This window comes from Wyeomyia smithii, chromosome 2, assembly GCF_029784165.1.
Source record: "Wyeomyia smithii strain HCP4-BCI-WySm-NY-G18 chromosome 2, ASM2978416v1, whole genome shotgun sequence".
Classification (NCBI taxonomy): domain Eukaryota; kingdom Metazoa; phylum Arthropoda; class Insecta; order Diptera; family Culicidae; genus Wyeomyia; species Wyeomyia smithii.
In genome coordinates, this window is record NC_073695.1 from 212597377 (window position 1) to 212616635 (window position 19259).

General features: G+C 38.0%; 1 protein-coding gene across 1 annotated transcript in view; it reads right to left on the bottom strand.

The window, feature by feature from the left end:
- LOC129723745 (uncharacterized) overlaps window positions 1-19259 on the bottom strand; it is a 94349-nt gene that overhangs the window by 9580 nt on the left and 65510 nt on the right. The window contains exon 2 of the mRNA XM_055678148.1: window positions 5327-5507. Within this exon, the coding sequence (XP_055534123.1) occupies window positions 5327-5507 (181 nt within the window). The remainder of the gene's footprint in view (window positions 1-5326; window positions 5508-19259) is intronic.

Below are 19259 nucleotides of genomic sequence, written 5' to 3' on the forward strand. Positions count from 1 at the left end.
AGTTAGTACCTACATGTAATTATGTCATTTTTATCCATAGTATCCTTTGATAAAGGCCTAAACCAAAGGTCGAAACGTCAGGTTGACCAAAATCTAGTCGTTTTAATTCTTCAAGACCGAGAAAGCCATCCCACCTCTGTAACAATTATTCCGGTCGATCTCCGCTACTATTTGCTAAGAATTATTCTACATTTCCGGTTCCCGGGAATTCCCGTGAAATGAGATTTTTCATTCCCGTTTGCCGGGAAATCAATTCCCGGGAAAATTGCAAATCCTAATACAAAACACATATTTTTGGTGAAGACCACACATCTCCACAGGGTGTCGAAAACCTGGAAAATTAGGGAATGTCGGGGAATTTATTTTTCGCTCAGAGAAATCAGGGAATATCAGGGAAACAAAATATTCAGGGAAAAATTTTTAACGGAGGTGCGATTCTTTTTAAAACGACTCATTAGCACAAAAACTGCTTTTTCAGCATCAAAGGCTATTTTGGGACCTCCACGATTCGGTTCCATATTCGATTGATTACTTTTTTCACTGGGATTCCAGAGTTGCGTTAATCTATGTTGCACTTTTTTGTGCGGAATGCTGAGAAATATCAGGAAAATTATTATGATATTCCAGGGAATATCAGGGAGAGTCAGGGAATTTTATCTTGAAATTTTTTTCGCCACCCTATCTCCAAGACTTTTTCTTGCAAAGTTATGTCAACGTTTAGCATATTTTTTCAATAATTTCAAGAACGTATAGGGTAAATAGTGGGTTGAGACAGATGGAACTTATAACAGTTTTGAGTACTTGAACTAAACCTTGAGAAAAAGTATTGGCATCATTATTCCACTTGCCCTTTTTTACCTTATACATCATATACACAATTTTAGTTTATTTATTAGGTTATCGAAAAAAAAAAGCTAAAATATGCTATAACTTTGTGAGGAAATCCTGGAGATGAGTATAAAATAAAATATAACTAACAAAAGTAGCGCACAAAAAAACTGAATTTTAAGTAGCTTTCATATAAAGTATTCTGTAACTCTGTACCCAATGAAGATAGGAGTTTTGTATGTCCAGCAAAAAATCATATTTTTACCCATTCTAAACCTTTACTAAATAAACTATTCATCTACCTTTTAACACAAATACATTTTTTTTACATTTTAAACCTTTACTAAATAAACTATTCATCTACTTTTAACACAAATACAAATATATGAAAACCTACTGCAACCTACCCTACTCTAATATGTGTGGATTGGGACAAAAGGAATTTACAAGAGTTTTTAGTACTTTAGCTTAATCATGATTCGACTTACCTCTTCTTACCCTATGCGTTCTTGAGATTTTCGAAAAAAATGAGCTAAGATATGATATGGCTTTGTAAGGAAAAGTCCTGGAGATATATAATCTTTGGCAAAAATGTGTGTTTTGTGTGCCCTAACAATTCCTGCGAACAATATTTTCTTGCAAAATGCAACTAACAGAAGTTAAGTGCGAAAAACTAAATTCTAAGTTGATTTAAGTAAGCGTACACACCCATTAGCAAAAACAAAAACCGTTTTATGAGAATAAGTTGGTAGGCTTATTGCCTGCTCACATAGTGGTGCATGAGTGTAATGTTTCGAATAAGGACGAAGATTTTTCGGGATTTTTATTCAAAGAGGCACGTCCGTTTGTCTGTGATAGGAGCTTCGTTTGTTTAGCAGTTTCATATTTTTGAATTCTCTACAACTTTTCTGAACAAACCATTCCTCTATTTCTCAACACAAAATAGTTGATTGCTTTCGTTTTAAATAGAGTGAACTTTTCATAATTTTTGATAATTTGTGATTATGCAGATCATTTTTTTAAACAATTGTCCCGAAATCTAGGATTAAGGTGACAGGCGCTATGCGGCACCAACTTTGAAAGCCCATATCTTTTGAACTGAAAAAAACACCAACTCGAAATTTTCAGGAGTTTTGAAATTTTCTCAAAAATACTTGTGATTTTTTCAGATTTTTCAGCGCCCCAGAACATAATTTTTCAACATATGGGTCATTCCATAGGAAGTGTACATGCCACTTGGACACGACCATCACAGATTTTGTTCAAAGTTGGGAGAATTATTTATCTACTGTCTCTTTGGAAAAATCCCAAATTTGGTGTCGATTGGAATACCCCCTGCTCTCCAGGACCCCCCTCTTTATTGCATAGTCGCGCAATTTTTGTCGAAAATCTCTTTTTTCTTACAATTCATAGACGTAAGATGTCCGAAAAATACTGATAGATGATTGAAAACTAAATTTACATTTTTCGGCAAATGCAGCCATTTTTATTTTAAATTTGATAATTTCATCGTGTTCCTTTGAAAATTTCACATAAGAAACAACTATCATCCCGAGGTAATATGAGCCAATCTCGAGATATCACATTTTTACGAAAAAAGTTGTAAACTTCGTAATTATTTTTTTTTTACAATTTATAGACGTAAGACACCCATATCTCATATTACCACAGAGTGGTAAGTGCTTCTTACGTAAAATTTTCTGAGAAACACGATGAAACCATCAAATTTAAAATCAAATCAGCTGCATTAGCCGAAAAATGCAAATTTAATTTCAAATACAAAAATAATTTATCTGGCAACACTTCCGGTCAAAACTTATATTTTTCCTGGATTGCTTGGTTTATTTTCTTCAAAAATCATCTATCAGTATTTTTCGGACATCTTACGTCTATGAATTGTAAGAAAAAGAAAAAAGAGATTTTGAACAAAGAATGCGTGACTTTGCAATAAACAGGGGGGTCCCACAGAGCGGGGGGTATTTCAATCGACACCAAATTTGGGATTTTTCCAAAGTGACGGTAGATGAATGATTCTCCCAACTTTGAGCAAAATCTGTGATGGTCGTGTCCAAGTTTGTGCTTTTTCGTGGTCACTTCGTATGGAATGACCCATATTGTTTAAAATAGTTACTATTGAAAAAACATATATTTCAAAAATACAACTTACAATGCATTCACTGTGAAAATTTCATCAAATTAGATGCAATATTCTCAAAGATATGTGTATTTTACAAATAATACTGACCCAAATTTCAAATGACAATAACAACTTGAAAACTTACCCAAATTCAATAAAAATTGGAAAATCAACTTCCAGAATGAAACTCTTGAAGTATTTAATAGTATTTAATTTATTATTTATTTGAAAAAATTAGACATGGCGATTTTTAGTGATCCGTTCCACGAACTATGACCCATATTTCTCCCCATTTCACCTTATTTATGTAATTTTTGTGCTGAAACGTGTATAACAACACACGCCGCTCAGCATACTGTTTAAAAGTGAACTTATCATATGTGAAAAGTTCCTGGGAATCGAATGGTGATGGTTTCATTCAAATCTAGGTCTGTAAGTGGTACAATTTACCACAGTTCACTGTTCCTCCTCATATCAAATTTGGTTTCATTTGCTTGATTAGTCCTCGAGTTATGAGGAAATTTGTGTTTCATTTGCCAGGGACCCCTTCCCCTAGAGAAGGGAACCATCTTTATTGAGTCCTCCGCTAATGTATACGTAGATTTTGTTCATTTCTGCACAAAAAATTCAGCAGCAATCGATAGAGTATACTAAAAAAACGCAAATGAAAGAGGGCAAAATAAACCCTTCACCGTGCCCTGCACAGGATAAAACCACCACCAATCAATTTATCGACCAATTTTACATAAGAAATGCTATATTTCAAGTTGCCAGCTCAGCCGGGGGGAATTTGGGTAAATTTTTTCCCAGTGTGCAGTGTGAAGCCAATATACGAGCTTTTGGAGGACGATACGAAGTTTTTTGGTCAGACAACTGGCAGAAGGCTTCCGAAGCGGCGAAGAAGTTAATTAGGGAATATACAGTTTTGGCTCATTACGACTCGGAATTACCGATAAAACTCTACTGTGATGTGTCGCATCTATTAAGGGCATAGGTGCTGTGATTGTACACGAGTAACCTGACAAGCCTGAGCGACCCATCTCATTTGCCACGAGGTTGTTCATGACTACGGAATTCATTACCAAAAAAAGTTCAAAACGTATCAGTGGACTTCTTGTCACGATAGCCTATTGAAGGCAACGACGGAATAGAGCACGAAGATGAGTTCGTATGTTTACTGAATTTCATCGAAGTTGAAACTCGATCACTCAGAAAGCAAATTGCCATGGAAACCGTCGTGACAGATTGTTGTTGAATACGTCAAGTCTGATTGGCCGCAATCTATTCAAGAAAAAGCACTGAAGATTTTCCATCGTAAACGAGATGAATTTTTACCTTAATAGATCAAACAATGGTCGCAGTGGTTCAGTCTTCTACAAGGGAGATGAATTGTATTGAAGAAGAAGTTCTGTTGTGGGGTTTGTTTTTACTTAACGAGCTCCATTCGGTCCATCTTGGAATAGTCAAGATGAAGTGTTTGGCCAGATCATATTTTAGGTGATCTTCACGGAACAAAGAGATAACATCATTGTTGCCTTCTGAATGCTACAATTTTTTTATATATTTGAAAAATCGAATTTTAAGGACTAGTCTGATATGACACGATATATCTCCAAAACTAGAGAAGGTGGATGGAAAAAGTCTTCGGCAAAGTTTTTTGTGACAACATTATCTACAACTTTGATTAGGACACCATTTTTCTGAAGTGTAACTCAAACTTTTTGTCATTTTTTGAAGCTTATTGTATACTAAATATATTCTCAAGAGTAAATGAAAAAAGTTCACGATTTTGAGCTCTCGTACCACTGTACGTCGGGCCAAATTTGTAAAGTGTTTCGATTGGTTGAGAGTAGTTTCGCACTTTAATTCTATACAAATTTTTCCCTAGATAAATGTGTAAAGAATTTTTTAATAAAGTTACTCAACTTACAATAAGATACATTGATGTAAAAATTTGCTTCTATTTTCAGAGTTTTTTTTCTTTCAAATTCCGAACGATGGTTGTAAATTTGTGTCAAAAGGAATCATAAAAACCTGTTTGAAGGGTACTTGAAGGCCTCAGCTCAGTTAACCTACGAATGCTGATAGCACGTTTGGGTTCTATTTCGAAATAATTTTATTGCACCTATAGGACCTATTTTGAAGGTGACAAAATCAATGCGAATGAGGGAAAAATATATTTTTGTGTTATATTCAAGTACAACACAAGTTCAAGCAGTACACCAACGGAAGGGTCAAAGGTTGTTAAGATCATAATGACTTCATTAAGTGGAGTAAGTTTATTGCTATGTTAAACTACAGAATTGCCTTGAAGGTATCACTGAGCTATCTTGCAATTTTTCAAAATAAGAAAAAACCTACCTGAATTAGGGAAGCTGTAGAGATGCCGCGTTTCAACAAGAGGATGCTCGTGCTCATCCTCGTCCAGATCGTCAGTCTCATCTTGTCCTAGCTGTAGCAATCGCTGCTGACTGCTCCGCCGGTTGACTCGCTCCAGGTACTCTCGATATTTGGTTTCATACTCCTGCTGGCTGATATTCATCTGCAAAAAAAGTACCGATAGAAAGGAATTATTAGCACAAGTGGCAAACCAGTAGTCAGGCAGTCTCGCGAATTTCTCGTGGGCTGTCTGTGTATGATGTTGAGGTTTATGATTTGTACGTTCTTCGCTCTCTGTCTGTCTAATTATTTGGCGCACCAAATGCGATTCAATTGAGCAAACAAATTCGGAGGAATCCTGGTTTTTGGGATGATCTCATAACGTACGTAGGTGTTGATACGTCTGTACAATTCAAGCTTAACCCGTGTGGATCAATATTTTGTCGTCTGAATTTGAAACGCAAATACGGGATGCGCATGCGTAAACATCGGCATTTATTGGCCTACACTAATTGATTTCACCGTGCAGAAGTTGGTGGTCCACGTTTTGCGAAACAATTCCACAAAACTACAGCTGAGAAATGTAAATTTAATAAAAAAGCACTATTCGGATTTTTTTTAAAACCATCTTTGATTCGTAAACTTTTTTGAAATGTTATAAAGCGGGTATGAACATTGTTCGAACTACCGTAAAGATAAGTAATGTTTGAAACATTTGAATGAATTTCGCTTGTTCGTTACATATGCAGCAGAATCCGTTTCTCATCCATATCTCTTCCTAGTAGAATATGTGTCAAATTGTTTAATGCATGATTCTATGCAAATACCGGTTGCTGGTAATTTGTATTCCAAAGTCGGAAAGCACTTGGCAACCAACTGTGCGACTGCACCAAGGAACCTCTTTTGATATCGTTTTTTTTTTCTACTGCCCTCTCCGGTCGGTTCCCTCATATGACCTAGAGGCGAATCACGTGCTAGCGAGGAGCTACCGGTTCAAGCTGATTTTTTTAGAATTCCGGTTATAGTTTGTTGATTTGCTACTTTTTTCTTGGACCTCGTGATGGCACGCTAAAAATTTTTGATTCTTAAGCGACTTGGGCACGAGAAGGTTAAGCCCGGATTAGGTAGCGAAAGTATTAGGTCTAAATATTCTTATTACCCAGTTTGTCATTCGCAATCTAATGGGCTCGAAACTTGAAAACATCAGCATTTCTAAGCTACATTGATAAATTACTAGCTTCTTCAAATAGCTAATCTCGCTCAGAATGTCTTCCTAACAGACACCTGAGGTTGGTATGGGATGTAAACGAAACGGAACATCGCATAACAAGTTTTTTATATTTATTTATTCAAGTTATAATCGCCCACGAGTATTTCAAGTCAGCATCTGGATAGACCACATGAAATTTTCAGCCTCTAATGCGATTCGTGGTTGGCTAAATGCTGAAGCATAGCCGTGCGCAGGGGGTGGTTTTGGAAATAATAAATCAAAAAAAAAAAAAAAATAATGTCAAGAAGTTAAAAGTTGCAAAAAAAAAAATTCACTAATTTAAATAAAATGCAAAAAAAGAATTTTTCACATTTGTGTTGCACAATATAAACCCTAGGCACGGCTACACTATACACTATCACCTCTATATACTATAAAGCAAATATTGCCGTCCTGTTTAGCACCAGTAGTTTTACTGGTTACGTATTATTATCTTCGCTTGTTCACGCGTATTTCGAAAAATTTTCGTGTTAAACTATCGAATTGTAAAATGCTAATAGCCGTTTATGATCGAGTTGTACCGGATCAGTGTTATCTCACGTGTGGTCTTCCGATGCGTATCACCAACCAACAGCAAGCCATCAGTTCTGTGTGAAAGTTTACACTGTCGCAGACACGTCGTACTTCGACGGCAGCGATGTGTTTATTTTTGCGCGTTTCATTCTGAGACCAACTACTTTGCAAGGTGCCAGAGGGAAGAACAGACAAAAGGGCGTAAAACTAATTGCCTTCCTGGTAATCTGTGCCGCCTCAAAGCGCCATCTCCCAGCGCCTTATCAACTTCGGTTTGATAAGCTCAGACCGGAAAGACGACGCTGCTGCAGAATGCAGTCTTATTTTTTATGTGCTCATCTTCGTCTTATCCTTGCGACAGGTAAATGATCGAGAAGAAAAGGCTTTTTAGACGTGCATAAGCAAATATTTTAGCAACAAGATTCTCGAGTTTTCCTCTCTATCGTACCGTCGGTTGTTCCATATTTCCTGACACTTCCTTATAATTTGAAACATAACTTGCAATAACAGTGAAATGATTATGAATTCCGCTTTAAAGTCTTATACGACAAATTACAGCGTCTTTCGGAAGACGGAATGGAACAATATTGCACACGAGCACCACAAACCTCCGCCCACACACAATGCGACACGACGACGAAAGAATGGCCCGGTAGAGCTTTTCGCAAACTCTGTTGACATGATGATGAGAAGTTTGATTTTACGTTTTGAATGGTCTGTTCTGTGCCTTCCGTCCCCGGGGCTGGCCTGACTCGTAGGCTGGCTGGTGGCAACTTACGGTATGCCATCGACATCCGGCAGGGTGCGTGCGTGTATGACTTGCGACAGAACAGGTTCGTCTCAAGAAGAATATCGCCGGAGGCCGGGTTGTTGACTACGTTAGAGCCAAGTGCGTTGGTTTAGGAAGGCAATTGTTTTTTTAGCATACATTTTGTATGCTATGGTGAGAAGTGTTTGTACTGAGAATTTCAGTTCGCATATCCAGACAAGGGCTTTTATATGCGTATCAATTTTTGATAGTGTCATCACTAATTCTTCGGGAGCAATGCTCGATATATTCCATTGCATGTAGGATAGTTGCGAAATCTTAGTTTACCTTAGTAACATTGGCTTCAGGCGAAATCGTTGAAAATGGTTTCTGTCTCTGTAATTGTCATTTTAGCTCCTAATGCGATAATCTCACAGATAGCTTTATTTTCGGTTATATTTTTATTATTTTTCGAAAAGCTTTCATAATCGTTCGATTTACGTTCAACCAACCTTTGTCTAAGAATCAATGATCCTATTTTGAAAGAACAGAATGCTTCTTATGATATTAAATATTGTTTTTACTTATAACCTCAATATATATTCGATTTTTTGGCTATCTAAGGAAAGGCTAAAGAAAAAATCACTACTTTGGGTCTCCAGACTGTTTTACCGCTGTGTGAACCCTTATCCTGGACACGGTCACAATTCATAGCTTATACTGGTGAATAAGAAAAGCTCTTTAGATTACTAGGTTAAAAAGTGTTTGGTCAATTCTCAGTTGTGGGCATGTACTATGCAACTATTGACCCTTTTCATCATCTGATCCGCTTTCAATTATGATATCGTCGTTACCAAGTACTTAACTTGGGGTAAATAAAATATTTAAACTCGGAATAAAATGATTAAAAGTTGCAAACTTATTATTAAACATACATTTTTTTAAACTCCTCAACCTAAATGACATGTTTACCGAACTTGTTTCGATGTGAATTTAATTTTATTTTCTGTAAAATGCAACAAAATAATAAATAAAACGTAACGTAACCGACTTGACACTTCCGCTTTAGTTTTTAATCAAACATTGTGCTCAGATGGTGTATAGTGTCCGTTCAAAATTGATGTCGTGATAAGAAAACTTGAGATTTTTTTACGTTACGTCTTACTTTAGTAAGGTGGCATGCCAAAAATTGAGAATGGAGTCAAACGGTACAATGAAGGATTTACAAATGTTTATGAATTTGTTTCCACTGAACGGGCTTAGGACATTGATATCTCGTTAAATAAAGAATAAACTAATCTAGTTTATGAAATTAGTTTTGAAAACATTTTTCATATAAAAGTGGCTAAAATTCCTTGGCAGTTTCATCATATTTCAACCAATCGCAACGGTACAATTCGGTCACAGGCGACGTACGACGTAAAAAGTTAGATGGACGAGTTTTTAGTAAAGGAGGAGCTTCGTATACGATAGATTTGAAGAGAAAACGAAACATTTCTTTGCCGTTTTTTATCCGCAATGTATTGGCAAGTGATAACAATATCTACTTAAAAAAATAATTTTGGAGTGCTTAAAAGCGCCGTTGATGTTGTCATGGCGCCCGGCACGTCTGTATGTTTTCTGGTTATTGTGAATTGCTATTTGCATATGACGTGGGACGATTTTTCTTGCTATTTCTAGCAGTATGTTTCTTTTAAATTAATTATCACACGAGATGTGTACACTAAGATTCATGAAACCGCGTAAAAATAGATTTTTTTGATTTGAAAATGAACCTAGAAAACCGTCTTTAAATGCTTGAACCTTGTATAAGCATGAGTGTAGTCAATCTAAACATCAACATGCAATATTTAAAATTTTCAATATATAAACCAAAAATTGTGATTTTTTTTTTTAAATGAATACAGTGATCACCCGATTATATCACCCCCTTGATGATGTTTGGGGTGATGAAATAGGGAAAGTGATAAAATCGGGAATTTTTTTTTATATAAAATTTTGTTATGAAAGATGGTAAACCAATAATTTAATACATAAAATTAGCGATTTTAATTACCAATAGCATTAGTCCAGTCCGGTATCATACTTCGTATGAAGCGCACAACCGTACTGGGATTTGTTTTCCAGATTTCAGAGGGTTCCAGAAGACCTCTTTCGAAGGACTTATATCTTTTGATAAAAATTGCCGGACATCGGCATAACAGATATTCCGAGTCCTCTTTTTCCATGCCACATACTCGACATGTATCATCTTGAAGGTTTTTCATAACCTTCAAATGATAACGGCTCGGACAATGCCCTGTTATTGAACCAGTATACGTGCTTAGATCTTTTTTTGAAAGATCCAGTATTTTACGAGTCATAGAAACGTTCGGAGTGATGAAACCTTTCGACTGCCTACCGATGAAGGTGTTTGTCCAGTTGGATTCCACTTTCAGAGTTTCCCATGCTTTTAGTTCCATTCTAAGGGAACAAGCGGATAGACCACAGAAGGGTTCTGGTCCTATGAACGGATGAGACGATCCAAGTCTTGTCAGTTCATCGGCTCTTTCGTTCTCATCTATTCCACAGTGACCACGAACCCAGTATGAGTCTACTTGATTATTACAACCCAGTGTTTGGAGTGATTGAACACACTCCCAAACTAGTTTTGATGTGCATGTCGCAGACTTCAAAGCCTTCAACGCTGCTTGACTGTCGGACATCATGCAAATGTTTGAGTGTCTGTATTTCCTGCGTAGGCATATTTCAGAACATTCTAGTATTGCTTGGACTTCAGCTTGGAAGACAGTTGGCCATTGGCCCATTGGAACTGACAGGTCTATTCCTGGGCCAGTTACTCCTGCTCCCACTCGATTGTTCATTTTTGAACCATCTGTGTAGAAAATGATTGATCCTGGGCGGAGATCAGGACCTCCGCGTTCCCAAACATGACGCTCAGGTTCAAACATTCGAAATCGTCTTTCAAAATTGTATCTTTTCTCCATCCGGTCTTCATTGTTGATCACTAGGGGATTGATACGAATAATTTTTAGAATACCTAGATGACCCGTTAAATCACCCTCAAAGAGCTTTAATGATCTTTTGATCCGTAAGGCACTCTTTTCGGCTTCTAATTGTATGAATTGATGCATTGGAAGCATAAACAGTAGAGCTTCGAATGCCTTGGTGGGTGTGCTTTTCATTGCATCCGTTATTGAGAGAGTGGCTAGCCGTTGAAGTTTTTCCAAATTATCTTGAGCACCTTTCTCCCTTGTTTTTGTCCACCAGACTAGTGAAGCATAGGTAATTCTGGGTCTCACAATAGCCGAATAAATCCAATGGATCATTTTCGGTTTGAGTCCCCATTGTTTACTTAAAGTTTTATTACATATCCATAGAGTATTTGTAGCTTTTTTTATCGCCTGCTCTAGATGTGTATTCCAGTTAAGTTTTTTGTCAAGAGTTACTCCAATGTATTTGACGTTATCTGAGAGTTTAAGAAGCTCACCTTTTAGCCTAATATCATTAAGCATAGTTTTTTTTCTACGTGTAAATGGGACGATAGTGGTTTTTGAAGGATTTACATTCAAGCCTTCCCTATCGCACCACGAGGAAATAATGTTTAAGGCAATTTGCATTCGGTTTGCGATGATATCATCATACTTGCCACGAACAATAATGACAATATCATCAGCAAATCCAACTACTTCAAAGCCTTCTTCCATCAATTTTTTTAGAAGATCATCAACCACACCATGACCACATCAGAGGAGATATCACCCCTCCTCGTGGGCACCCTTTTATAGCTGTTACACTTATATTAGAGCTACCAAGGCTTGCTGCTATTTCTCTTTTTGAAAACATCTCGCTTATCCGATGAATAATGCAATTGTCAAAACCACGTTTCTCCATTGCAGCAGTCATTGAGTCATGAGACGAGTTATCAAATGCCTCTTCAATATCAAGAAACGCCGCAAGGGAAATTTCTTTTGCAGCAAAAGATTTTTCTTGTTTTGTAACTATAGTATGGAATGCAGTTACCGACGATTTCCCCTCCTGGTAAGCAAATGATATTTATTAAGAGGAGTTTTAGAAAGATATGATGATTTGATGTGCTCACCGATTATTTTTTCCATTGTTTTGAGAACGACTGACGATAGAAAGAATGACCCTAAATGTGTATACGTGGTTTACTGACTGCACATGAAAATTGAGACTTTTTTACATTTTATAAATTCACCCGCAAGCAGAAAACAGAAGAAAACATATCGATGACGTAGTTGCAAGATTTGGAGATGGTTGACGTGTGATGACCCCTGAAAATATTATTATATGGCAAATAGCTTGTTTATTTTTAATAGATAAAACAAAAATTTTTAGCAAAAAACATGTATTTTTGGAAGACTAATAACTTTGTAGAAGGATCAAAATTTCGGAAAAATGTGGGCTAGTTAGAACTAACATTGGAATTTTTAGTGCTTCTCGAAAGAAAACTTCATATTGTTCGTAATATGCAAGAGATTTGCTGAAGACTATGCGTCAATCTCAATCAAATGAAGAAGAAAATTTTCTAACTAACTTTAAGGTGAATTGATCACCCATTTTTCTATTTTAAAAGATGCGTTGTTTAATAGATTCAAAAATCTATTAATATACGTTATGGCTTGAATGGTGAATTCAATTAATCGAACGAAAACGCCAAAATAAAACACTGTGCAATGGTTGAGTTTTCAATGAAAACTATATCCAAAATGGTGTTATTCTACACAGTGCTGTGCAAAAGTACTAAAATATTGAATCTAAATAGAAAATCAGTTCATACTGACATTTTTTTTGATGAAATGGTATATGATGATAAAATCGGGCGGAAAAGTTGATAAAATCAGGGGCCGATAAAACCGGGGGCAGATAAAACCGGGGGCAGATAAAATCGGGTGCTTACTGTATATGATTACTTTTGGTCTAAAACGGGAAACGTAATTGAATTGGGGTCGATATCTTGTACCGGTGATGACTCAATGATCAAAGACTCAATCACAACAACGAACAAATTTAAATTTTTTGCAACTTATGCTTCAAGAACGTGTTTGCGTGCCTGAAAAGGGCCGATAGTAATTTGTACTTGACAGGAAGAAAAAAAAAACAATTTACTTGAAACTAGTGTATTTCGTAACAGCTTTAGTTCCTTCGGACACAGCGTGCTTGGCTACCTCTCCAGGCAACACACAATTTTCGGTAGTCTGACTTCACTGGCATAAGTCCTGTTACCTTTGGTAATGATATTCTGTGCTTTCAATGATATGCTTGTTGGCGATGTACAGCTGCGAAAACTGTGCAGCGCAGTTCATTTTGTTTTTCAAATTACCGGCTTGTTGTTGTGTTAGTCCTCTCCTTAGGTATTTAGGACAGTTATACGGGAGGAGTTCTATGAGCTCCTTGAGAAAACGTATGGAGAGTGCCCACAGCACGATATAAAGATCGTCATCGGAGATACATGTCATGTGTAATGACAAGGAGAGGAACCTGATTACCGATAAATCGCAGGTGGCCAGGCGTTGAAAGCAACATTTTGAATTGGTGTTGAACGGTGAGGAAGGTAGGAGAGTCGTCGAGGAGGAAAGGATAGAAATTGGGGAGGACGGACAAGCTGTGGATCCACCAACATTGAACGAGGTGAAGAATCTTTCAAAGAGCTAAAGAACCACAAAGCCGCTGGGAAGGACGGCTTACCGGCCAAACTTTTCAAGATCGGGAGCGAGCGGCTGTGTAGTGCAATTCACCAGATTTTCCTAAACCTCTGAGGAACAACTACCTACGGACTGTTTGGAAGTACTCATATGCCCTAGCTACAAGAAGGCACATCGGCATAACCCCTTTTCAATTTCGCTTACAAAAATCTCTCCTGTATCCTGTTCCAGTGACTGAGGCCGTTGCAGGAAGCCTTTGTTGAAGAATACCAATGCGGTTTTCGAGTGGGACGCTTACAACGGACCAGATGTTTAGCTTGAGACAGATCCTCGACTAGTTTCGAGAACACAACTTGCAGACACATTATCTGTTTATTGACCCCAAGGCGGCGTAGGATACAGTCAAACGCAACGAGCTGTGGAAAATAATGCTAAAAAATTGTTTCCCAACAAAACTAATTAACCTGTCATGTGCGACGCTTGACGGTTTCGCGTCATGCGTCAGGACAGTGGGCGAATTTTCGGACGCGTTTGTGCCGTTAGATGGTCTGAGGCACGGTGACGGGATCTCGAACTTGTTGTTCAACATAGCTATAGAAGGTGCAATAAGAAGGGCAGGTGTGCAGAGGAGCGGCACCATCATCACAAAGTCTAACATGCATCTGGGTTTCGCGGACGACATTGATATAATTGGTGATAACCGTAGAGCAGTTGAAGAGGCCTTTACGGCTCTCAAAAGGGAAGCTGCGAGAGTTGGACTCACCATTATCACTGCCAAAACGAAGTACATGGTGGCTGGCAGAGAGTGTGGTAGTTCTACGGATGTTGGTGCTGCAGTGGAGATGAGTGGAGATATTTTGGGACTTTTATCTTGGGACTTTCCTGACATGTGATAACGAGGTGAGCCGCGAGGTGAAGAGACGGATTGCGGCTTATTGAGGATTGCGTAGTCAGCTTAGGTCCCGTAGCCTACAGATCCGTACGAAATTTGCGTCTGTAGGAATCTGATCCTCCCGGTGGCGCTCTACGAACATGAATCGTAAACGTGGAAGGAGGCCGATCGACGAGCACTAGGGGTCTTCGAGGGTACAATAATGCGATCAATATTTGGAAGCAAACTAAAAAATGGGGTGTGGTGCAGGCGCATGAATCACGAGCTGTACGAAATATACAAACACGCTGATATTGTCAAGTTGATAAACACGGCAGGTTACTGTGGGCTGGCCACGTAGCACGGATGTCGGATGAGCGACCGGCAAATATAATATTTAGCAGAAAACCGAATAGAGGCCGACGACTTCGAAGCAGCTGTTGCTGTTGAAGAGGATGCTAGAGCAGCGGGTGTAAGGGTAGATTGGAGAGGAGCAGCCCAAGACCGGTTTTTATACCGATGAATTCTAGATTCGGCATAGGATCTCAACGATCTGTCGCCATGAAAGTAAAGTATGTACACAATAGGGTAGGGAAAAATGATCGATTTTCCAGAACCAAGTTTTTTTGGTTCCTTTTGGGGTCCCATACAACCCCCCCCCCCCTCCCTGGGCGTCGGTGATTGGCCACAACAGTGGCGGAACTAGACCGACGGAAAATAAGCGAGAATAAAAAAAAAAAATCTAATAATGCACTACATTATGTTAAAGTATAGTATTTTAGATGCCTAACAACTTTGCAAAAGACACTGAAGAGCTAGAATGTCCCTAAGAAGAGCCATAGCTGTTCAAAGTTGAGTATGTCGATTTAAATGCAATAAATCTTGTTTTCTGCCAACATTACCGATGTGCCGGCGTCATTTGAATTCCCATCGGAAGTAACCTGTCGTAACGAGTTTATACACTCAGCTGGACCAAGCAAACAATTTTAGGTCAGTATTCTAGGCGTAAATAGAATCTACAACGTGTTTCAGAGGTTACTTCTGATGGAAATCTGACTAACGCCGGTACACTGGCAGTGTTGGCAGAAAAAATGATTTGCAACATAAATTTCGAGATACTCAACTTTGAACAGCTCTAGTTTTTTTAGCGCACCCTAGCTCTTTAGTATCTTCGGCCAAGTTGTTAGGCATCAAAAAACCAACCATATGAAGTCATGAAACCTATGGTTTGAGCCATTTTGAGCTCTGTAGAATGGAAAATGCAAAAAAGTTGGTTTTTCCATACAAATCTCCATATTAATTTAAAATGCAATGCGCCAAGCGGAGACAAAACCAATCGACTTCCAATAAATTCAGGATTGTTGGGGGCCCCAAATAGAACAAAAAAAAACTTGGTTCTGGCTTTCTGCTATCAAATTTCGTTTTTTCCATATAATGATTCCCCACCCTAGTACACAAGTATGTACGGTAAGTCGAAATTATGCGTGTTGGTGGTGGAATCAGGTGTAATAGAGTACCTTGTTGTTGGAATTGGTGTAATAGAGTATCTTGTTGTTGGAATTGACGGGGGACCCTGCTAGAGATAATGAAATGAAAATCATTGGTCCTTTAATAACTAGGTTCACGTCATTGAAATACAACCAGCAGGAAGATAAGCGGTCCTAAGTGACTTCCCTGCGGTATTCCAGACGTAGCGTCAAAATAAGAGGATTGGCAATCCCTAATAGCCGCGGTTAGACGGTGACCGGTAAGATCACCTATGTTCCAGTATTGTTGTACATTATTTTCGAATTACAAGTCAATCAAACAAAACTTCTCTTCAAGACCATTTAATAAAAAAAAAGTAAAAAGAATTATAATTGAAATTCACTGCTTCACACCATCAACTTGATTGAGTTGTATTCCCAAACCTATTGCAAGAAATATGTTGATATCAAATAGGCTGACGTAATTTTACGTTAACCTTGCGTTCGAGTCCTATAAGTCACCTTTTCAACTATTACCATTTGTTCTAACGCATCTGTTCATAATATTGCAAATTTGAATTACAAAGACTAACAGTCTAAGATGTATAAAGTTCTTTTGGCTTAGGAGGGAAGAGAACACAAAAAATAAAAAAATGTACCGCCGAAAAAGAGGTCTGGTTTTATACGCTCATATCTCTGTAATTTCTCATCAGATTCCCAAGTTCTTAGCATCAATCGATCAAAATTTCTTTTACGATTAGATTCCGGAGAGAAGAAAAGGTAAATGATCTGCATTGGTCATATCAATCACTGATTTTCTTACCCAACATGGTCGACACTTTTGCTAAAAGTTTTATTTACAGTTTTAAGAGAGATCGAAGGAATGGTGAGTCCATGAACTCAGCAGAAATTTTGAAAATAAGTCCTAGCCTTGGGGCAAGAAACTATTGATATATTGCGAAATATTTCCAATGTTCAATATTACAAAGTATTTATCATAGCTCATTGACGTTAAATTATCGTTGGAGGGATGTCAATTGGCAGATTAACGTTAAATATCAAAATATATTAACCAATATCGTGTAATATTATCGAAATATTTTTCATGAAAATAAACTTGTCTATTTCCCTTCGAGATTACTTTACAATAGTGTGTTTAGGTGTGAGAGCACTATTTAGCATAACACCCAGGTCTCGAACTTGAGTCACTCGCTGCAAAGGCTGTCCAGCTATGGTGTAGTCAAATACAATCGATATCAATTTACGTTGGAAGAATATAATGCTGCATTTAGAAATGCTGACAGTCATGTAATTATGGGAACACCGTTCCACAAAATAGTTCACCATTCTCTGAACTTCATCGACACAGTCTGCAAGGCTCTTGATAATCTTATAAATGTTAACATCATCCGTGTAACACATTAGGCAGCCAGATGGAAGTATTGTATCGATTTCGTTGATAAAAAAATACAAACAGCAATGGTCCAAGATTGCTTCCTTGGGGCACTCCAGAAGGATTGGAAATTGATTCGAGAGTACTGGATTTACCTTGATTGCCCTCAATTTCTCCAAGTTTAGCTACCGATCGTATGTTCCACTACGGCTTTACTCTGATCCTTCCGGGTCACGGTCATTCGTTCTCGGAAACGTTCGAACACATCATACACAGTTGGTTTGGTGAATTTCAGTGTGTTTGCGATTTTCAGAGCGGGACCTCGTCGGGTTCTCGATGTGAGTGTGCAGAATTATTTTTCTTCTTTCGTCTGCCATTTAGCACAACATTCTTCAAACTTCACGTATCGAGATGAAACTTTCAGCACTGAAATGCGAATAGTTTTCAAACACAAACTAATAAAATAATTCGGACCCGACCACATGGAGCGCTGCTCTACAACAATACTTCCGGATTTTAAATGACGCAATATTTACATAATTATTCACATCCGATTTTTTTCTTGCATCGTGTTATAGACTGTTCCGAAAATTATAAATACATCTTCTTTCTTGAGTAAAACAAAAAATACAGGATTTTTCGGGTCATTTTATTCTGAAATATAGATAATAAGTGTTTTCTTTCCAGTTTCAATTCAAGTTGGGATTATTTTTCGTAGGATACGCGAGTTCTCTAACTTTTCTCTTAACACTTCTCATAAGCTTTTGCACAGTGTGTTCTCCGACCATTTTTACCACTTTAAGCCAATCTTTTTTAAATTTTCCAGCATTGTCCGCTGGTTTGACATATTTCCTCAGCTTTGCCTCGGTCAAAGCCCAAAAAGTTTCAATAGGGCGAATTTCAGGGCAGTTTGGAGGATTCATCTCCTTTGGGACACATGTGACATTATTTGTTTTATACCACCCTAGTGCATCCTTAGAGTAATGGCAGGAAGCAAGATCGGGCCAAAAGATTGGAGGATTGTTATGCTGCTTAACCATGGGTAACAACCTTTTCTGCAAACACTCTTTCACGTAAATTTTACCATTCATTGTGTCATTCGTAATGAATGGACGAGATATTTTCCCACATTCACAAATGGCCTGCCAAACCATTACCTTCTTGCCGAATTTTTCGGTGTAAATGGCTTTCACTGGTCCAGGGACATCCTTTCCTTTCGGTGATGTATAAAATTGCGGTCCTGGCAGAGTCTTATAGTCCAGTTTTATGTAGGTTTCGTCATCCATGATAACACACCCTATTTTTTTGATCAGAAGTTTGTCATAAAGCTTCCGAGCTCTCGGTTTCACAGATTCAGCTTGTTTTGGATTTCGTTTTGGCTGCTTCTGCTTCCGACGGGTCTGCAGACCCATTCTTCCCTTGGCACGCATAACGTTACTCGCCGAGGTTCCAAGCTTTCTCGCCACATCGCGTACTGATACTGAAGGATGCCGCTTGTAGTATTCCTTAACCTTTTTGTCCATTGTGGGATCAACTGGCCCGGGTTTTCTACCACGTCTTGGGCATCAGTAAATGTGCACTCTTCACAATACTTCCGCAATGCGGTTTGAACTGCTCCGACACTTATACCTTCTTCTCTGGCTAATTTTCTTATAGAAAGACCACTCACGGTGCCCCATTTGTGCACAATTCGCTTTCTTTGCTTGGGAAAAAAGGCAACGCATTTTCAAAATTTTGCACTAAATGTTAGAAAAAATGACAGCATCTGTTTCTTTTGGATGTAAACAACAGGACGCAGCCAACGTTTGGTTGAATACTGCACGTTATTTGAAATGACGGTTGATTGTAAGTGTATTTATAATTATCGGAACGGTCTATATATACGAAAATACCGGGCAAAAATAAATTCGGTGTTATCTCTGCATTTTTTTGAATTGTTATGTTTAAACTCCGGAGTCAGTGTGGTCTTGAATTCCAATAATTTT